General features: G+C 37.8%; 1 protein-coding gene across 5 annotated transcripts; it reads left to right on the top strand.

The window, feature by feature from the left end:
* Window positions 1-3,157: 3,157 nt before the first annotated feature.
* Window positions 3,158-21,246, top strand: MLC1 (modulator of VRAC current 1). 5 transcript variants are annotated; one of them, XM_065655956.1, is made up of 11 exons: window positions 3,158-3,337; window positions 5,455-5,544; window positions 7,554-7,607; window positions 7,720-7,821; window positions 13,900-14,001; window positions 14,931-15,002; window positions 15,469-15,585; window positions 16,491-16,547; window positions 17,606-17,728; window positions 19,177-19,344; window positions 21,172-21,246. In XM_065655956.1, the coding sequence occupies exons 1-11, from the start codon at window positions 3,158-3,160 to the stop codon at window positions 21,244-21,246; spliced, it is 1,140 nt and encodes a 379-aa protein (XP_065512028.1). The 5 variants fall into 5 exon arrangements, with proteins under 5 accessions (XP_065512028.1, XP_065512046.1, XP_065512056.1 ...); XM_065655974.1 differs by lacking the exon at window positions 5,455-5,544; XM_065655984.1 differs by lacking the exon at window positions 7,720-7,821.
* Window positions 21,247-23,016: the final 1,770 nt, after the last annotated feature.

Genomic DNA, 23,016 nt, shown 5'->3' with positions numbered 1-23,016 from the left:
GAATACAGGTAATGAGCTAAAGCAGTGTAATAAAATATCGTGTGAAAGAATGCATAGGTAGTGTAACCAATAAAAACTCATCAGAAAAAGGAGGAGTTGGTCAGCCTGGTGAACAGAAATTCCACCAGAGCTTCAGGTGCTGTGTGTTTTTCCATTTAGATTGGGGAACTTGGGTGTGAGGCTGGCTCAGGTTCAGTGCTGGGGAAACTGGTGTAGGACAGGACGCTTATTTATTAATTACTGGTACAGAAGTAGGACTATGACAAGTTTATGTACCTTTTTATTATATTATCCCTTGGCAGATCAGTTATAATTGTCAATCTGTTTTTTATCTTCTGTGGGGGATGCTCGCATGGCACAGCCCTGGAAAATACCCAGTATCAGATACAGCTGCTTCAGGCAGCCTGAACTTGCTCAGTGGTCATTTCAGTGGTGGAAGTGGTTCCTCCTAACCTCTCGTGATTGGATTTGATTTGATTTCATTGTCATCCCTCGGAATCTTCTGGCCTAACTTGGCATAAAACCACTTAATTCGTAAACCCTTTTCAGAAGCCTGTAGTGTTCTGTTGGCCTTGTTATATTTCCTGCAGGCTTTGTGTAGGTTTCCTGTGCACTCTAGAATTGGGTGGAATCTCTTTGTACTTTACCTGGCATTACAAGGTCTTGGCCTGTGACGTGGGCTCTGGCTGCAGATCTTGCCTTCTGGTTGTGTATATGCCAAAATGACCCAAGACTTTTCAAGAAACCAGGAACATGAAATGAAGGGAACTTAAAATAAGGGCCCCAGAAAATTTTTAGAGTAGAAACTTAACTGTGAAGTGTTGTTTTTTTTTTTTGGTGGTGACAACTGATGCCCAATGCAGAGGATACGGTAATTGTGTGGTGAAACGCTATGCAAACAGGAAAATGGCAAATACTGAAAAGTGCATGGGAAAGGGGGCAGAAGGAATTTCAGCATAACCAGAGAAAAGCCTGTAGTGCCATGCTTGAGAGAGGGAGCTTTCAGGTACAGTATTGGCTGAAACAGTAGGAATTGTGAACAGAAATTTCTGGGGTTTCAGCCTTGCTCTGTTCAGCGGTGCAGGACTTCATAAATCCTTGTATTCAAAGAGATTAGATCAAGTAAATACCTGAATATCCTGCCAATTTTGTGTAAATAATAAATTGATCTCCCAAAATTGGTCAAAAGGGATAAAATATGATCCTGTGTTATATATATGGTAATTGGTGTTAGAGCAAACCTGTACCTAGCATTCATTGAAAAAGCTGTGAAGTAAATATTACCCATTTTCCATTAAATCATAATCTTTGAAAAGATACAGATAATGGAAATACTTGCCTAGTGTTTCTTCTATGAACAGAGGAACAGAAGGGCTCAATTACTTAAGACAGCTTTGCTTGGCTACACCGTCTCTTTTTCCTCCTTTTCTAACACAGTTTACAGATGTGTCCAGTGCTGTATATGGTGTTTGAATTTCCATGTTTCAGTCTATTAAAACAACTTTAACATTTTAATATTCTTTCAATATTGGCTGACGTTATGAGAAGAGCAAGATCTGCAGTCCATACAAATTGAGAAGTGCTCCTGTTCTGAAGTTTTTCAGCATATTTTAAAGGTGATGCCCTCCAGAGTACTGGAGTTTTAATTGTGTCTTGGTTACAAGCGTGTTTAAGGCTTAGACAAAAGAGCCTGTCATTGCTGTAGCTGTCAAGGTGCCAACATCTTCAAGATAAAAGCATTCCTCTTTTTTTTTTTTTCTTGTCGCCTAATAAGCAGGACTGGATCCAATGCATGCTGCCCACTTCATGTCACTGCTGTGTGCTGGATTTAAAATGTTTAGTCATCATGGTGTTCTGTAAATATGAATGTCAGCAAAACCAAGTGTGCAGAGTTTATCTGAACACTTCAGGAAACTATGGTTAATAGAAAAAGATAATGAAGAATTGTATAGTGAAGATAATTTTCTTGATAGATTTCTAACCTCTAACTTTCTAACCTCCCCACTTGTTGGGGTGCTTGAATTTTTATCTGGTGTTTATTCTAGGAGAATACTGCATTGTAAGTAGCTTTGCTCTTTTGAAACGAGAACTAGATTGTTGAATATCATTGTCACTGGCTATTTGAATAACTAAAACTGGTAAACTATGAGGAATGTTTTAAGATGCCAAGTAAGGGGTAGTACTCAAATGAAAAAGAGACTTGAAACTTTTATAATTTGTTGGTCTGATTTGGAAGGAGCCCTATGAGAATGTAGTACAGTCATTTTCTAGTGTGTTCTGTTCATTAAAATTCAGGAGACATTCTCCTGTTCCCTGGCTTAACTGAAGTTTTTGCTGTGCTTTTGTTCCATATCTGAATAGATGTTGTTGGGAGCCAAAGTGTAAGGGAGAACTTTTCAAAGACGGCATGACTCACTGAGCAGTGAGAATATCCCAAAGTGCCCAGGCAGCTGTGTGCACAGGGCTGCTCTAAACTGACGACTTTCCTGTTGAAGGTAAGCATGAAGGTTTTTAACTGTTGAAAAATCTGCAGTAACTTAATTCTAATATAAGGTACTCCTCGAGGTATTTGAACAGATTGGCGAGCAGTGAGGTGAACAAAAAAGGGCTAACTGAACAAGAGAAATTGTTGTTTCTGGGTAAATCAGTTTGCTGTAGTTGAGTTATTGTGAGTATATGAAGTCTGTCATTTTGGATACCTGATAAGAAATGTTAAAATCTAATGAAACTTAATTTCTAAACATATTTAAATGTCTTTTCTATCCTAAAGTTAAAAAAAAAAAAAAGAAAGCTTTGGTTATAGAGTTACTCCCAAACTAAACACCTCCAAAAATGGTTTTTACATCTTGAAATAAAAGTCTATTGAGGTATCATAGATACACAAGCTTTCATTTTGTTGGTATTTATACTGTATTATTGTGAACTGTGGCTATAGGATGTAATTTACTTATTGTGTGCAAGTTGTTAGAATGCTTACGTATTTTGAAATATAAATACAGCTCATTACTGAATATTGCTTTCATGTATTCTACCTTAAATAGACAAAAACCTATTTGAGCACTGATCTGAATATGTGAAAGAACTAAATGATACTTTTGGTCTTTCTTCATTATATTGCATTTCCATTATTATTATTTCATTGCCTTTGTGAAGTGTTATGACCAGGGAAGAAGGTTACAGAGAAGAATTTAGCTATGACAGGATGCCAACTTTGGAGCGGGGAAAACAAGAGAATGGAAATTATATACCAGATATCAAATCCAGTGACCTCCAGCTATCAAAGAGGCTGCATCCTTGCTTTAGTTACAGAAGATGGATCTTTTCTTTACTGATGGGAGTAAGTACTTTAAATGATACGAAATTTAAAAATGTAGGTGAGGTCTCAGTGCCCAGTAATCTGTTTGGTGTCATATCATTTGGGGACTCAGGGTTTCATCACTGATAGTACTGAATATAAATATTTGTACAGAAAGGGATGTATTTAACAAATTTAGAATGTAATACTTAATTGAATGATGGTATTCTTTGCCTAATTCTACACTGATCAAAGATGCCATAGGAAGGCTGATTTTTATCTTTGATACTAATCATATAGCATAAACAGACAGTAAGAGTGGTAGTGGTAAATATCAACCCATGTGTATGTATAAGCAGTGCCTTTTGGTAAAGGATGTAAAGTATTCTAATCGTATGCATTCTTTTAACATATTTTTAACTGTAAAAAGTACTTGCCATTATAGCATTTTGGCATTAAAAATATATGTGGTACTTAATTGCCACATTCATCTCTCATGGTTCAATAGTCATGTAGTTACCTGGTAGAATCTTCATGTAGTGAGGTGTATGCTTGTGTTTCTTAGATGAACATCACAGTGGGTTGAATTTTTGTGTAACTACTAGAATCAAAGGACGCTGATCTGGCATGTACATCATATGCTGCTATTGTGTTCTGAGCCAAGTTAATCAAAGGTCATTATAGCAATTAGAATTTGATCTTTTTCTATCAACTTGTGTGTTTTGAAGAGCTGAAAATGTGTCACTGTTAATACAGTAAATTCTTGTTTTTAAACAGTGAATAAAAGTATTGCCTTATTTTCATGGAAACAGCTGAACATTTTTTCCTTTCTGACTATCTGCAAAACTTGGATTTCCTTTCAGATGTACTGTTACATAAAAAGAGATCAGAAGAAGAACTGACTTTCTTTGCATTAAATTTTCTCAAACTTAATTCTCTAAAAGGACAACTGTCTGTAATTAGATTTTCCTTTTTACAGAGTCATCGTGAATGCTGAGAGATAGTAATGTTTAATGATCATTTGCTGAAGTCATATTATCAAGAAACATGAATTTTATGGATAAATGAAAATGCCATTTTATTAATAAAGTAATCCAATAAATTCCAATTAGATTTTTCTACCAAGTATTAGAGTGGTTAATCTCAACTCTTTTGAAATACAGTGTCCCCCAAGGAAAGTCCATATGCTGAGCAACAGAAGTTGCAGCGAACAGAACTGTTTGGTTCAGTGAGCAGTTGCAAACCACAGGGTGACTTCATGGTGGCTGCTGGTTTGGGCTGTTCTGGTGCAGGATCAATTCAATATTTTTCAAGCACAATTTCAAGTTATATTCTATAAATACTGTTCTTCAGTCTGCTGGAATTCTGTGTGTGTGTGCTTATATACACACACTGTCCTTATTTTCTGTCATTATTTGACAAGAATTTTTGAAAGACAGCCATAATTTTGTAACATGAAAAAAATAGCTGAATAAAATGAGAGAGCCATTCTGTATTTCCTCTTCCCCAACCCCTTCAAAGAAATGCCTGCTCAGAGTAACAACAAGGGAAAAGAAAAAATGTTAGTAGAACACACTAATAATTTATTGCTGAGACCATAACTCTGATACTTATGAAACAAACTGAATAGTTAGCAAGGGAACACGAGGAGTTGAACACAAGGCTGGACCACTGGACCAAAGCAGGAGGAGAGTTTGGAGGGAGGCAGGAACACACGTGGAAGAGTCTTCATCAAGGTATCGGAACATTGTTTTTGGTCCTGTGTTCTTGCTAGTAACTGCCCAGCTGCCCATCTGCATAATGCACGTTGGTGGAGCCAAGCAGAGTGGAGGCTTAGCTGAGGTTTCTGAAACGTGTTTGCCACTGAACACTGCAGTTACCTTTTGAGTATTTTATTAGGTATTTGCCAAGTCAGGGCACAATGCTTGATTCAAACATGATTATATTGTTCAGTATTAAGTCTTGGTAACCAGCAGAATGTAATCTTCACAACTTGTCATGTTTTGATATTTTTCTTCAAAATTTTTCACACAAAGACTACATTATTAAATGTTCATCAATAGCTTAATTTGAAAGGAATTACTGGTTTCCATCTGAATAGTTGCTTTTTTAAAGAACAGTTTTATTCATATTAATTTATCTTATTTGTTGCTTTTCAGACTTGCCTCCTTATTACTTCGGGATTTTCGTTATATCTGGGAAATATTTTTCCATCTGAAATGGATTATTTACGTTGTGCAGCAGGTTCAGTAAGCATTTTTAATTATTTGCTGTGGCTGTTTGACAGCAAAATCAATAGTAAATAATTTTTGTGTTTTTATTCTGTCTTTACTACTAACTTTCTTAATGGAAGATTTAATCCTATTTAACGGTTCATTAAATGGGTTTTCATTCCATGGTTAAGGGAATAACAGTTGTCATAAAGACAACTGGTTTGTGCCACCATTTTTGTTAGCCAGCTCACCACTGGCATGCAGTAGTTACTTGCATGAACAGTTTTTTCTGTGCTTGACTTTAAGAAAATTTGCCTTGTTACTTATTTGGGGAATTTCCTGGCTAAATGCTATCAGAATGCATTTCAGGTTGTATTTCAAAGTATTACTTTTTAAATTAATTTTGCCATAATATCTGAGTACTGAGGCAGATTAAAGTTCTGTTGAATATTATTCTAGTAGTAAAAATGTATTAAAGATGTCTGACACTTTCCAAAGTCCAGTATTTTTTACTGTATTTTTAGAGACTTCTATTTTTTTTTACTATGTTACAAATACTTAATCTACACTTTAGATCTGTGTGCATAAGTTGGGTCTGATTTACTTGCTTTCTTCTTGGCAGGATTCTGTTCTGTCATTGTTAGTTTCGCAGCTTGGCTTACAGATTTGTTTAAAGTTAGGCGCAAGACTAATGCTTTACTTTAAACAAAATCTCCCAGGAGTTGCTCTGTGAATGAGTTGTTGCTCATGTTTCTGCTAGAGGTGTTAGAATTAAGTTGAAGCAGTTTTTGAAGTTAATATCTTCACTAATGTGATATTCTCTGCAACGTTAGTGTTGGTTACTGAGATGTCTCCTTTTCTGCCCCAAGTCTTGTCTCTTTGAACTTTGTATTTCTTGAGACTTTCCAGAGATCTGGTAGATGCAGAAAATGATCACATTGGGTTTGAAAGGCTTGCTGTGGGTAAAGGTGTGTACATTTGGGTGTCTGTATGTGAGCAAGGTGTTACAGCTCCTATTACAGATCAAGGAGTCGGTATAGTTGGAAGAGCCTGGGGAGCTCTATGGCCAACTGATCACTAAGTGTCTGGTTTGGCATGAGCTGAATTGCTCTCTAGACTTTTTCGACCATTTTTAGTAGTAGGTTTCAGTTGCCTGAACACAGTCATGTAGTGTTCCAGGGACTCCAGGGAACCTGTTAAATACAGGTCATTTAGGTGTTAAGGATGTGTTGCCAAGGATTTTAAATGTCGATATTAATCTAGTTACAGTGGTCTCATTGTTAAGCCATCAGTGCTTAGATGCACGAAAAGATAATTAAGTGAGGAAATTGAGCATTTGTTACATGATTCATTATTTAGCATGGAAACATTTAATAATTTTCGTTGAGTATATTTTTATTTTTCTCATTAGTGTGCTGTGAAACAGAGTTGGATCTGTAATGGTACCAGATCTATTGTGGTGGGGAACAGCTAAGGGATAGAGAAATAACTTTGTGAAACTTTTCACCTATGCATGATTTTTTTCCATTTAGCTCTGCCTTTAAGTATAGAACCACAGTTCCTAGTGAACATAGTGGGGATCCCAGACACAATTCTTAAAGTCTGATTTGACTCAACAGATTAGTTTTCACGAAGTTCTTCAGAACTGTGTTGATGATTTTAGCTTACACAATCATGACTTGTCTGTTCAAAAGAATGTGGAGGCCCAGTTTAGGAGTAACAGTGTTTTTCTGCTCAAGGATCTCAGGCCTTCTAGAGTTATTTTAAACTAACAAAGCCATGAAATGCTGCATGAACGACTTTGTTTCTTTACTTATCACATTGTGCTGGGTAGCTAGTCAAAACTGAGGGATATGGAAGGCACATTTAAACCCCTTGTAATCTTGTCATTAATCAGTGACAGACTTTCCTCAGGGTTTCTGGTCTTCTGTTTGTCCAAGTTAACTGGAATATGAATTCAAGACCGAATAAAATACACGTATAGATATATATATAAAATTCTATGTGCAGAATATCCCACTAGTCTTCTCTTTTAATTTTCCCAGTGTATTCCTTCAGCAGTTGTGAGCTTTGCTATAGCAAGGAATAAAATTAACGTGGTAAGTATAAGATTTTTACTGGCAATTATATATATATGAATTTCCCTCCCCCCCTCCCCCCCCCCACTGTGGTTAAGATAAGAGAAAAACCTATTCTGAAACTGTTTTTCAGATACCAGATTTTCAAATTCTGTTTGTCTCTACATTTGCTGTTACAACAACATGTTTAATTTGGTTTGGATGCAAACTTGTCCTCAATCCATCAGCTATAAATGTAAGTTACTAAAATAATTACTAATTAATGCTACATTTATCTTTGTTAAAAAAAAAGGAAGGGGAATGAGGTGGGTGGAGGTCACATGTAACTTCATGGTTGTCAATACCCTCATATTTGTACTTAGTCTGTGAGGAGAGATCATCTGTCAGTAACTTTATTTTTCTAAGTAAGAAAAGACTGGAAAATTTACATTGGAGGTGAAAGCTCATGTGGCTAAAAGATACATGGTACAGCTAACTTAGAGGAGATTAATACGGAAATTACTTTCTTCTTGTATTCAGAGTTCAAAATTATGAATTAGATCTTCAAATGTGATCCGGTTTGATCAACTGACTGTTTATTTTTCTGTTGACTGTAGCAATTTTTTTTGAAAAAGCAGGGTCAGAAGAGAAAACTGAAAATGAATTAGTAGCTAATCTGTAGATTAGCAAATTTTTAGGATTGAATTGTAGTGAAATGAGAAGGTGTCCCGAACAGTGCTACTTCTAGGACCTTTAATCATCAGGTTAAGTATAGTCCTTTCCTGAGCCGCCTTTAACGGATAGTGTTGCTTGTGAGGCCACCAAGAAAGAAACTTTCAATGGACATTTTTCTTATACATTATCACCAAAGAGAATGCAGCAGTTATGTCATTTGAAGCACACGTATTTCATGCTGGGAAAAGTTCACTGGATTTGAGTCACAACCTTTTAACATCTGTCTTTGGAAGTCTGAGCCAAGCAGTAGAACTGTAGGGTGGTTTTGTGTTTACTTGCCACCTTGATACTACAGAATATTACATGTATGAGTAAATAACATAGTGATAGGTATTATCGTTACCATCGATGAATATTTGTAATAGACTATCACTGAATAGTGGTACTCAATAAAACTACATCATACGTTTCCTATGAAGGTTAATGACTACTCTCGTGCTGTTGTTGAGTTCTTCTCCCGCTATCATATCAGCTGTCGTCATGCTAAGAGCTCATCAGCAATAATGGCTCCTTATAGAGCAGATCTGAATTAGTAACAAAAGACTTTTCTAACAGAAAAACAGTGCAGAAACTAGAGTTTGCTTTGGAGTTATCTGTGCTATTTTAATAATATCTGGAGCTCCAGATTTCACAGATGTTGAACTTTTAAATTAATTGTGTTCACTTCCCCTTAGGAAGTGCAGTATATTAGGCCAACACTTGCAAACCTGCTTTCTAAATTCGGTAACTAAGTCTAGCTTCACATTTCTGTGCAGCTGGCCGAATTTTCAGAGAGATGGAGTACTGCAGTAAGTCAGAGCTGTGGAGATTTAGCACTCTGGACAGTCAAATCACTTGAATTCAAGCAATAGGGGCTTTAGATGTGGGCAGTTTTGTGTTGGTGGGACTTCATGCTCCTCTGGGGTCTGTGTGTATCTCAGGACAGTTTACACCAGTCAATTCTTCTCACAGCCTTTGCGAGGTATTTGCTAGTGTAGCAGTTTCCTCATGCATTTGCCCCCTTCAATGTCTTAGGCTATTGGGGCTGAATGAATTATATACCAGACACAGGGGTATTGCCTTTTCCCTTCCTTTCTTGGTAGTGAGTTCGAATATTAGAAACCAGTCCAAGCATTCTGAGAGAAAACAGCAGAGAAGTCTGACTGGATACTACCTGTCGTTTAACATTCCCTTCCCGTGGTAGACAGGATCACAGCGCTGTCGGGACACTGGAAGGCTATGTCTGCCCAGGAAAGCTGCACCTAAGAGACTCATTTTGCCACCACAATAAAGTAATCATTTTGTTATGAGCCTCAGTGTGACAAAATTAATTTTGCTTATGCTCTTGAGAAGCTTTGAGCTGGCCCTGTGTGTAAGTGCTTGACTTTAGTTGCATACTTTAGAAGTGAGTAGTTTTTAGATTGCATAAAAATTTGCTTTTTCTGTTGTTAAATATTAACAGCTTTTGTATTTTTAAGCCAGATCAAACCATTTGAAAAAAATATTATATTAGACTAGAAAAGGAGAAGTGACAAACATTAGATTTGTAACAAGGCAAATTTGCTCTTTGCCAAATGTTAGTTATCCACAATAATATCCCCAAGACATCCTTGGTTATGTGGTTTTAATTATTTTCACTTGTCTATTGCATGTCGATATGGTGTCATTGATGACTGAATAAAGATAAGTCAGGATAACTGTGTGTGCAAAGTTGGTTCTGAAGCTGTTTTGAGTTTCTGTCTCAGGAGTTATTCATGGTGCTGACTTGCTCTCCTCTTTGAAGGACACTGTTTCAGTGAGACAGTCTCGCTGTTTGGCAAGTCACTGCCAGCTGTTTTCCATTACCCATGTGGTACAAAGAAAATGTAGAATACCATCTCTTTAACTGTTCTTTCATCATCATATTTATTTTCCCACCCCATGGGAAACTGCACAAGAAGAAAATCGTTGGTCTGATGCAAAATCACTGCCAGAACTTTAAAAGCAATAAGACTCATAAGAAGGATAAGTTTATCCAGTTAAGACAATTCATATTTAACCACCCTCCCACGCCCACCTTATAACAGAGCTGGGTAATTCTTCATTAGTGTTACTCATGTTGATGGATAACTCTACAAAATTGCTTTAGATAGATAAATGGAATGCAAGATACAAGCCGTGTCCTAGACTTGACTATGTGACGCCACTGCAGTAGTGTGGAGGTCTGTAGTTGGTTTACTATCAGCATGAAGGATGCGACGTGTAAGCGATACAAACTGCCACTGCTGCCACTCTGTTCCCAGCTCTCGGAGTAAGAAGCCTGATAAACAAAAATGGAACCTTATGCTTGTGGGCCACTGGAACTGAGAGGGTGCAGATCTTGAACAGGATTCAAATTATGTCCAAATCGAGTACATACATATTGTCTCCTTGCGAGTTTAGTGTCTGTACCTCTGTTATAGTTGAGATGATCCAGTCACTGGGACCCTGCACTACAATCTAGTTTGCCTCAGGCAGGATTCCATGGCCTGAACTTAGACATCTCGTATTTTAAATGTTCTGTGAGATATTCTGCTTGACGGCTGCGTCTACTTTGGATGAGTGAAAGTCTCCTGTCAGTCCTGTGTCATACATCCCATTTGTGCAGGCACACTCAGCATGCTTGGGTAGTTCAAATGGCACTGGCAGCCAGTATGATTGAACCCCACCCCTAGCAAGTGACTGGCCCTGTAGCTTTTGGGGTTCCCTCTTGTCTGCATAGATGAGGTCTCCGCTGACAGTAGTGGAAGCCTCGGCAACAAGGGTGTACACAGATAACTGGAGTGTAGGTGCTTTAATTCATTGCCTAACCATAAGCGTGCATCTCCATGAGGTGTGTGCTGGCTTGTCTTGCCTTGTTCCAGCTGCTCATCCAAGAAGGCATCAGCCTCTTGTAGGTTCTCTGTCATTATTTGTCAGACCTGTGTAGATGTCTGGAAACATCTGTAGGGTATCTTAAATCGTGTTAGAAGTATGCATTCAAGCAACGATATTGATCTTTAAATTATTTAATCTTGAAATTAATTCAGTCCTTTCATACAACTTCAGTGAACCACATTTTTAATACTTGGTGCAGGTTCAGGGCAAATTGGATTGAGGTTGTGCTAATCTTCTAATTTCTGCCCAGTTGCACTTGCATGTTGCTTAGTTATGGAAGAAAATTAGGGACACAGTTTACTTGGTTATCTGCATCGGGTGGTAGATTTTATGTACAGTGGTAGTTGTAGAGCATTTTCTTTAGTGCCTAGAAATCTAACATGGAATTTCCCATTGTTACAGATGGTATAAAAAGGTACTTGTAACTTTAGCTGTATTTCTGTTTGAAAAATAACAAAACTACCCAAACTCTAAAACTGGAAATGAGATATTTTTATTTTGGTCTAGCAGTGTTGAACTAATTCTATGAGTGGAAGGCTCTATCTGGTGTTCCAGGCATGTCATATAAAAAAAATACTGAAAATATTAATATTAAATTAAAATCTAATTTATTTACTGTTACTTTTTCAATTTCTGTTATTTACTTCTTGTAAATGGCACTAAATCAGCTAGTCCATCAGTGTAGTTACAGTGCTTCTGGACACAAACTTGTCTGTGTACTTGGCACTGCACTGTATAGTGTGGCCTTGGCAGCCTACATCAGTACCAGCACTATATGTCAAAACACATCACCTGGACAAGCTCAAAAATTGGGCCCATGTGAACCTCACGAGGTTCAACAAGGCCACGTGCAAGGTCCTGCACATGGGTCGGGTCAGCCCCCAGTAGCAATACAGGCTGGGGGATGAAGGAGTTGAGAACAGCCCTGTGGAGAAGGACTTGGGGGTACTACTGTACAAAAGATTGGACATGAGGCTGCAACATGCGCTCACAGCCCAGAAGGCCAATCATATCTTGGGCTGCATCAAAAGGAGCGTGGCCAGGGAGGTGATTCTGCCCCTCTACTCTGCTCTACTCTGGTGAGACCCCACCTGGGAGTCCTGTGTCCAGCTCTGGGGCCCTCAGTACAGGAAAGACACGGACCTGTTGGAGAGGGTCCAGAAGAGGTCACCAAAGTGATCAGAGAGTTGGAACAGATCTCCTGTGAGGACAGCCTGAGATATTTGGGGTTTTGTTCAGCCTGGAGAAGAGAAGGCTCCAGGGAGACCTTATTGCAGCCTTTCAGTACTTAAAAGGGGTCTATAAGAAAGACGGGGATAGGCTTTTTAGCAGGGCCTGTTACGACGGGACAAGGGTTAATGGTTTTAAACTAGAAGAGGGGAGATTCAGGCTAGACATGAGGCAGAAGTAAGGCTGGAATAAATTGTTCTGCAGGCCACATGTTTGACACCTCTTCTTTTGGCAAATAATGTCTTTATTCTTCATGCTAGCACTTTCCCTGGAAGGTTACCACTATGACATTTATTGCTGTCTGTGGCTCTAGTACAACTGTTGTGTACTGCAAGGCACATAGTTCTGATTGTCACTTCCCGAGAAGGACGAGTTTCTCTACCCGAAAAAGCCTCTCAAATCCGCCACTTATGATCTTTTTCAAAAAATGTGTGCTGTAACATACGTGACAGAGAAAAACTGAGACATGATTATCTACAAAGCAGGTCTGACATGAAGGAACAATATAATTCTGTACAAAGTCACTGAAGAATGGTTTGCTATTATTGTATAGGTTCTGAATGGAGTCAGTTCTCCCTAAACTTTTGGAACTTGGCCCAATGGCCTGACCTAACCACCAGATATTTTCTTGGGCTGCCAGTGGAAGAACACAGTGCTTTTGAAGACAAGAGAGGGAGATCCACTCTGCCTAACTTGTGTGCCTCTAGAAAATGGTGCAGCCCATGTAGAGTAGTTATCTATGACTTTTCATGAGCGAATAAAGAACCAAAGAGAAATGTTAAGTATTACATTCACTTATTTGTCTCTTGAAGATGAGCAATGGCAGGACGAATGGCAGAATCCATGGTTTTGCACAGTAATGTAGTCGGTTATACCTGGAAGAGCTGTGAAACCACAAAGAATGTTCATCAAGGCTCTGCTGGCACTTGGTAGAGCACAGAGCTTGCATTCTTGGCCCAGTTCTTTGGAGTGTGTTTTCATTCAGCATTAGACATTGCATCACACCATTTGGATTGCAGCGTAGGGGTTGGGAGCCTGTGACCCTCCTCCTCCCCTCAGCAGATTGCCTTAGCCCCTGGGCTGGTCAGGCTTGCTCTTGTTTGTCCTCGTTCTGTTTCTATGAATCTTCCCTGATTTGCTGCAGTGTTCTGGTTTCACATGAGAGGTCCTGCAAAATGCAGATGTACCCAGCAATCACCCTTTGTCATTAACTGCTCTTCTGGAGGACAGAGATAAAATCTTCACACAGAATATTCCCATAAATGAAAAAAATGTTTCGTTCTTAGGTTAGGCATTCTGGGTATTATGTAGGCAGCTAAGTGTTTTCCTATAAATTAATCAAGAAACAAGAAAATGGCTAACAAAGTATCTAATTAAGAGATATGTCTAAATGTCACAGAAAATAGACAGACTGGTGGATCCTGCTAGATCCTTCCCCTCCTTTATTTTTAGAATGGAAGGTATAACTCGTTTATGTCTGGGATTTTACTGACAGATAAATTTCAACTTGATTCTCCTTATTCTGCTGGAAATCTTCATGGCAACCACTGTGATAATTTCAGCCAGGTCTACTGAAGACTGCTGTACAGGAAAGAAAGTAGGTACCTTTAAGGATAAAAATGTCTCTTTTTTGTGTTAAAAGTATTAAATTTTTTTCCAGTATTACATACATTGACAAGTTACTGGCATCTCCAGTATATAATTTCATATTACATGGTAAAATTGGATTTGAACAATAAGTAAAAGTACCATAGTAAACACTAGTAGCCTCTTCTGTCTTTAATAGTGCAGTGGGCCCTCTGCAAAATGACCTGTTGCAATTGTACAGGGCAGGGTTGCTTGAATATCTTATGAACAGGCATGGCAAATGTTTTATTTCTGTTCTGTAGAACAAAACTTCATGATGTGTGAAGCATTAGAATATTATGACTTTGTATGTATGCAAGCAATGCCTTTTGAAGCCTGAGGGGGAGAAAATGTTTGTCGTGTATGCCAGTTTGGTGGTACCTAGACAATGAACGCTGGCTTCAGGATTTGGGGCTATAGAGAAAATTTTCTCTAGTTACAAGTGCTCACCCAAACCCCACCCTCATTTTTCTACAACAATACTTCTTTCAATTAGTAATGAAGCAAATGTGCCGTGCCATTCTGTGTTACAGTATTGCTTGCCAGATAAAGTCGTGTAGTGTACTGTCCTCCTTCAGTTACTCTTTAGCCACAGCAGTAAAATCTGAAGGCTCAGGAAGAAAGTATGGGTTTTGAAGGTGGAAAGGGGAGACAAGATGACACTATTTCATTGTTCAACTGTGATTGTATAACAGCTAAATCTGGGACTGCCCCATTTGGTATTAATGTGATTGATGTGGTCTGACACTGGCAAACACCATGGTGTTTCACTGTCGGCGCTGATGGGCCAACCAGACATTGTGTGCCACTGCTAGAATCTCTAACAGGCTATATGGGATATTAGAAATAAATGTGTTGCTTTGGGTATGCTTTTGATCATGATTTTTTATTCCCTTCTAGAATACTGCATATGACAGTACCATCATTTTGAGCAATGTCAGCTTTCCTACTCGAATTCTGAAGTCATATTCAGTAAGAAAAGCGTTGTTTTCTTTCATTAAATCAATTTGTTCTTTCATCTTTCTAAGATCTAAGCTTCTTTAAAGCCAGGAGGAGATCAGTATAGCTGAAAAAATAAAGACAGAAGTGAGATATATCTTAAAATGTTTCCTTTTAGGATATTGCAAGATAAATGAGAACTGCTATGTATAATAGGAGGGAGACTACTTAATGACTTAAGGATAAATAGTGTAAACTGAACTGTTTTTCAGTGGAGCTAATAAATGAGAGCATAAATATGTATAATGAAGCTGATCTTGTTTTTGCTTAAGCCAGCTGGAGTTTTGCCAGATTTTAGATCTGAAAAACATTGACTTCATGCATAGCTAACAGTGTAAATGCCTTTTTTTTTTTCCATTGAGTACCTTTCTATATGCAAATAGGAAATTTGGTGTTCAAATGCACTGCTAATAATTTGTGTGCTCTTCTTTTTTTCTAGGTAGTTGAGGTGATTATCGGAATTTCATCAGTATTTGGTGGAATAATTGCTTTGAATATGGATGTTCTAGTCTCAGGTCCATATCTTTCAGTAACATTCTTTTGGATCTTAGTTGCTGTAAGTAGTGCAAAGTTAAGGTATTATTTTAAAACAATGTATTTGATTTTTTAAAATTTTTTTTTCATTCTCCCCCCACCCCCCGCCCCACAACTGGAATGTTTGTTTGGCCCTAATACTAATTGGCAATTGCTTCAATATACTTAATATATTTACGCAATGTGCTTATTCTATTTTGATTTACAATACTTTAGTTCTTATAAAATGTTCTGATACATTTTCAGTCCCCAGTTCAGTAAAATGTAAATGAGTAACTAAACAAGGGTATTAGACGTGAAGTGTTCTGTCAAAGAAGTCCTAGGTTTTAGAATATTTCAGGCTGCAAAATAAAAAGTTGAGTTCAGTTTCACTGTGGTAGAATCCTTAGAACATCACCTTTAGCCTGTCAGCCTTAACTGTGGTTGGTAACCCTTGTCACTAATAACAGCCTGTACCTTGGAGCGGTGGATTCATAAACCATGCTGTGCTACCCTGCTTCCCATGGATCGAACCAGTTGAGAAAGAGGACAATGAACATTAGATTTACATATGGCTCCTATGTCTGGAAAATCTCTCAACATGAAGTGAAAAAAGATCCTAAACAAGTTTTTCAGCACTGAGAATTCACAAAGTTCAGTAGGGTTCATTAGGTTTTTATGTAGCAGTGTCACGTTTTAAGGATAATCGTATTTCAGTATATGTAGGCTTAATATGTGATACTTATTAAATGCAAGTTAAATGGAGCTTAGTTTTATCTCCATTTGACTAATTGATTCCTAATACTGTCATAATAAGTCTATACAGTTTTACCTTTTCGGGAAATTTAGGATGTGATCTGTGACTATTGAGAATCCCTCTAACTCAGTTATAATTTGGTTAGTTTTCAAGTAGGTAAATATTTATTTTGTTATGCTTTTTTTGTTTAGTGCTTTCCAAGTGCCATTGCAAGTCATGTAGCTGCTGAATATCCAAGTAAATGTCTGGTAAGTGTGTAAAGTTCTTGGATTTTGTCATTAGAAATGAATAATGCTAAGGAAGCCTGCCTGTGATAGTAGACGCTACTCATATTTGCTCACTTGTTTTTAGTTACTTTTACAGAATGTGACAGAAACATGTAGCACGAGTGTAAGCTGATGTTCCTGAAAAGAAATCCAGTAGGTCCTTTGGAGACTTAATTCCACCAATTCCAGAAAAGAATTCAAAAGACTGTTGTTTCTTTTTGTACTGGTTCCTTGGGAATGGATTACTATAGGAAAAGGACATACCTTGTATGGTGTGGCCAGAGCTGCTTTCATGCTCCTGAGCTGAGGTCCTTCCTGTTCCTTTCATTATGAGCTGTGGTTTCTGACAGGAGCAAATTAGGTGTGCAGGCTGCACTGGACCTAGAACTTATTTTAAACAAATTCCTCATCTGCATGACTAGCAACAAAGGACTAATATTCAGTAGAGTGCATTTACTCCTTGACTGTCCTAGGTATGTAGTTAAGCCTCCTTAAAACATCTGTTCTGAGTTATAGTCGTGCAACCTTATGTAAGTCAGTAAAGACACAACCACAACTGAAGTCAGAACTTGATCCTGTAGGATGATATTTGAATGAAAACTTAGCTGCTGTTGTTTTGAAATAAATTTACCTCAAAGCACTCCAATTTATTCGCATAGTTATTTTAAGTCTGCAATATCTGCTATTGATTCTCATTGTTTCATACAAACTGAAGAATAAATGATACTTCTATACTGGTTCTCTAAATTGAATATTGGTTTCTATATCTGCATACGAAAGGCACTTTTAAAACCAAACAAAAACCCCATCATCCATATTCAATGGAAAATTAATTACAACACAACAATGTTTTGGCTAGGAAACTTGATTTATTCCAAGTTTGCCTATGTATCTCCATGCGACATGGGTGGCTCTTTATTTGTCTCATGTAATCTTACACAATTTTACACACTTTTATTATGCTTACTTCAAGCAAGCTCACAAACCAAAGTGTTAACTTGTTTTTCTTCTTATTTAACATGTATTTTCTGATTTTTTAGGTTGAGGTCCTGATTGCCATTAGCAGTGTTACCTCTCCTTTGTTGTACACAGCTTCTGCCTACTTATCCTTCAGTATCATGCAAGTTGTTGACATCTTTAAAACTTATCCACCTGCTGTTAAAGTATGTATTTCTATGCAATTGAAAAAATAGCATCTACCTATTACAGTAGCAACACATGAATGAATTAGGAAGTATAAGAAGACAAATTACTGTATTATAAAGATGGAAGAAAATGTTATTGAAGTGATCCAAAACTTCTTATTTGACTAATGATATAACTTTGTTAAATCGGTTGCCACACTGGAATTATAGTTTAAAAACAATGGGATATTCTTCTAAAGAATCAGTAAAAATAATATGTAATATGCCAGGCTCCTTGAGGTTTTCATAAATTGGGCATATTTAAATTAAAGATTCTAGGTGTACTTGAAGAATACATTTTTCTGTTTCTTAGGATGTCTACCAACAAATGGCATGTTTGGATTGTAAGCTTACTCTTGAATTCATTCGACTGGGTCAGAGAAGAAAGAAAGTTTGCAAATCTTAAAGCATTTCAATATGAAATGTTGCCAGTGCATTGCTGAAGAGCTTTCTAGGGCTTTACCTTCAAAGTGTGTAGCAATCCATGATGATGTTCAGAGAACCGTTTATGGATATTAAAACAGTTTCAATAAGAGTCTTGACTCTTAGTACGCCCTAGTCCTTAAGTAGTCTTGTAATTTTAGAAGAAGAGAAGGAAAATATTTATTAAAATGAGATCTTAGGGACTGGAAAAAACAGCTTTTAAGTATGTGATGCTATTCTGATACTGGAGGAGCATCGTGTGTTGCTAGACTTCAGCAAGTGGCCAAGGCTTACATGCTGTCTTTAAGCAGCTTCTCCTGTTGCACATGTTGCAGACAGAAGACTGGACTGTCTAGACAATTGATGTGACCCTGTAGAGCATTTCTTACATTCTTATCCTATTTTGTGTCTGGATGCAGCACGAGAGAGCTACTCTGCAAAGAAGGGTAAACAATGGAATGGAAGGTGACAGCAAGGTGGCAGACAAGGGCAGAGACCTCATTGGCAAGGGGTGTAGTCCTGCAGTACCCACAACAAGAAAAACAAGGCAGGTCCAACCATGGTAACCAGGTTCAGCCAATAGTTCAGTGATGGCCAGACAAGTCTATGGTGGTGAGGGAGATCCAGGGTGAGCAAGGAATTCAAGTCAGCAGGGCAAGGTCAGAGCCACCAAGGCATGGGGCCAGGCCCAGGCATGGCTGCGACATCGCTCAGGTCAGGACCAGCAGTGAGGTTCTATATTTTAGAGGATGGTTTCCTCAGTTCTGTTCTATTTCTAGAGGCAAAGATCATCTGGCAAATGAACATTTTGTAAAAAATTATTGACCTGTTCTGCTTTGAACAAACTCAGGCACTCAAATTTTGATTGAAACTTCATGCTGAAATAAACTGTAAATTATAATTTGAGTTAAAAAATAAAATCTAGATACAAATCTCAAGGGGTGGGAGTGGCAGAAAATATTTTATTCAGTAGTTAACAACATATTTAATGTCTCTATTTTCAGCAATCTTATGATGTACTCCTGTTGCTTCTGATGTTGATGCTGCTAATTCAGGCATGCCTTACTATTGGAACTGTAATACAGTGTGTAAATTACAAGACAAAAATGAAACTACATGATTTGTCATGGACAGCATCACAGGTTAAAAAACAGGAATACAGAACACCAGAGGTATGTATTTATGCCCACTATAAAAGTTAAAAATCTGTATTTAAAAATACAATTTTTGTAATGTTTCACGTTGCTTAATCTAGATCACAATTAAAAGCTGCTCTGTAAAACTGTAAATATGTTAATACACTGGTGAATTTTGTAATAAATAGAAAATATTTTGCTGGTTAAATAATAATTGCGGTATGACAAACTCATTATCTGTAAATCTGTGACGAGTCCCGCTAAGAGAAAAACATTTGTAAGGTTAAAGCCCCCGTTTTGTTCTTATTTCTAGTGTGGGCTCCCAATTAGATAAGAGGTTTATCATTGTATTAAGATACAATGGTAGTCCTACTGTCCTACGCCAAAGGATGCACATCCATAATTGCTATTTATATGTCAGAATGAAGTTATAGAAAAGAGGATGGGCCTTGCATGACCGTATTCTTATACTGAGGTAGTGAAGGAATGGATTTAACCCTTTCAATGTGAGCAGAAGTTTTAGGCTGTGCGATGAGAGTACTTGTTATAGTTGTACCTTTCCAAGGTCTGCTGTGGCGCAGAGAATTTACTAGGCCGAGTTTGTTCTCCTAAGTTCCCTAAACTGCAAATTGAAAGAATGAAGAACCTGGAGTGCAGGAGCAGCAAAGGGCAGGCCGAGCAAGTGGCTGCCTGTGCTGGACAGTATGAAGTCGTGCGCAGAGGAGAGTGCCTGGAATCCCAGGTCTCTCCGTGTCCTAACTAGTGCTACTTCAGGGACTGGGGGAACCCAGCTTTCTTCAGCCTGTGAAGGTTAAAACGACAACCACCTCCTAGCAGATCAGTGTAGCCCTTCGGCCTTCCTCCCCTCTGCTGTACAGAGCCAAGCGCTGTGTCCTTAAAGACAGGGAGAGAGGAACTCGCGTTAGCTGGGTGGTTACTGTGTGGCCCAGCATAGAGAGCGCAGAGTTCAGTCTGTGCCACGGAAGGAGCATCTGCATTGAAGCAGCGCTGGATAGAAAGCATTGAGAGCAGGGTCTGACATTCAGTCAATTCATTATACACCTGGTAATGGAAAGTGGAAGCCGTGGGTTTGTGTCCCCTCAGGTTGCTGAGAACATTCAGTGTACATGGCTTATTTTCTGGATCTGTGTCCTGACAGTTATGTTCTGTATAAAAGATGAGGCACAGCAGCACTTCTGCTGCTGCAAGTCACATTTTGGAGCATATGTCGTGGCATGTCTAAACAGATCTCTTCTGGGGATTATTAGATTTATGTAAGTATGCCTAGTTTGTGAGTCACTGGGAAATTAGGTGTGAGTTAAATGCTAAAAGGAACACTTTGTCCAGAAAAACAATACCTTTTTGCTTACTTTTTAGTATTTAAACGCAGAAATAATGTTACAGGTGAAGTTGTAGGTCCCCTTGGCTTCTCAGAAGTCTGTGTCTCTAGGCAAGACCTTAGTTTGCTTGCACGTATGTCGATAAATCTTGCTTCACTTGCTTTGTAGGGGCCTACTTTGGCTTTGGGTTTAGAGATTTAGAAGCTAGGGCTTTCAGTCACATTTTGGCAAAAATCTTTAAAAAATGTCTTAAGTAATATGTTTAAAATAGGAATTTGGCCAAGTTTCTTTGACCCAATGTCTCAAGTATTCTACAATTTACACTATTATATTTTATATCATAGATGTATACAATATACAAACTATACAGTTTACAATGTAGAGAATATTTTAATAGCTCAGACTGTAACTAGTCATGTTTACATTCTCCTAGCTTCTCTCAGGTATTTATTTGCTTGAACTTCAGTTTTTAACCAAAGCATTGTTTGATGTTTCCATTTGTCTGAAATTTGTTTACTTTTAGGTTTCCAATAATACCTTAAAGGATTTTGACAAAGAGAAAGCCTGGAAAGCAGTTGTGGTGCAGATGGCTCAGTAGTTTGGATTCTGCAAATACAGCCAGTACAGTACAATCCAACACAGTAAATCAACTGTTTGAATTAAGGCTTACAAACTTTTCAGTTTATAAACAGCAAAATAGTCACAGCAGTAGGAGCCAAGGAATAACACAGTAAATAATGTGTCTTTCTAATAATTTTGCAATATATTGATAATATTTTTAACACGTCTGTCTTTTCTATTAGTATCTGTACTCTAGTGTTGCTTTAGAAGATACCTTTAGGAGAAAGGTGTTGAGTCACATGGATTTATGCTGATGGCAAAGTAAAATATGACAATATGTAGTGGGCTTCGTATATTTGCAAGAGATTGTTATAACTGCAGTTCTGCAGTCAATGTAACTGATAAATGCTTTTGTAAAGTTATGAGTACAAGTCATAATTGATATTTTTGCTTATACTTCACTTTTGTAGGAGTTGTAAAGTTGTTTTGCATCTCATTGCTTTTATGTAAATAAAAGTCTTTATTATGTGGAAACTCGATAACATGGATTGACATTCTGATTGCAGACATGAAAACAGGATATTCTTTCCCATTAAGCTTCCATCTCTGGATTGTTAGAGGTGGAAGGGGCTTTATCTGAGTAGCCAGGCACAAAATCTACTAGTCGAAACAAAAAAAATAACAAACTGAAGCAATCAGCCAAATAACAGGAGATATTACTGATACTAAAAGATTTTTTTTCACATGCTAAAATGTATTTTTAGGTATTTTACTTTTCATTTATTTTCATAACTATCTTTAAAGCTGACAGAACCTAGTGCCCTTAAACAAGGGATATCCCCATACAGTTTGCCTTTTCTTCCTAGCTGAGTTATGTGTATGATCATGTAGATTTCGAACAGCATAAGAATTTTCATGTTAACAGGCTTTTTGGTGTAACCAGGAAGATTGCTGCTGACAAGCTGGTGGGTTTTTTATTGTTTTTCTGGTTCTGTTGTTTTACTGTTGGTTTTTGAAAGGTTCTAGACTTTGGAGTTCATTCTTTTTTAATCTGAAATAACCCAAAACATTTGTTTAGAGTATGCTGCAAAGCTTGCCTCTCTGCTTTTGGGGAGGGGAAATAAAGAATTATAATGTTATGTACAGTGTGGAAGCCTTCAGGTGTGCTATAAATAGCATATTTTCTTTTGGTTTTGGGACAGATGACAATTCTTATGGCATTTTAATACATAGAGAGTACTCTTTCAGGTTTCGATCAGTGCTTCTTAAGGCCGTGTATACAGCAACCTCTCCGTTCACCTAAAATAGTGAGTTTTTTGGTCCAATCTGCTACATCAGCATCCAGAGGGTACAGCTGCTCTTTCCTTAAATGTTGCCAAATCTCATGCCTCTGCTGGTGGTACTTGTGTGAACATTCAACAAGGCAGATATCTGCTACAATCTTACCGTTTTTATAAATAGAAAACGTTTTTGATTGTACACTGTGTTTTGAAAGTCACAAAGAAATAGCAGCAGTTCTACCTAAAATGAACAAATAAGCATCCAAACAACTTTCTACATCTCACATGTGGATTGAAACTGGTCACTGTAAAGTGAAAAGAGGGAGTCCTGTGTAGAATAGTGAGAATGTATCTTATGGATTTGCTGGTTTTTATGTGGTAACACACTTGCCTTCGTTTAACTTCCATCTGTATCTTCAGGAGATCATCTGCATCTTTTCTGCCAAATGATGACTGGCTTTGGTTATCCAGAAGGCTGGATATAAGTACATATTACTTCTATTACTGACCTTGGTTGGAAAAGAAAT

This window comes from Caloenas nicobarica, chromosome 1 (genome assembly GCF_036013445.1).
Source record: "Caloenas nicobarica isolate bCalNic1 chromosome 1, bCalNic1.hap1, whole genome shotgun sequence".
NCBI lineage: Eukaryota > Metazoa > Chordata > Aves > Columbiformes > Columbidae > Caloenas > Caloenas nicobarica.
Note: the sequence above shows the minus strand (reverse complement) of the source record. Positions and strands in the feature narration are given on the sequence as shown.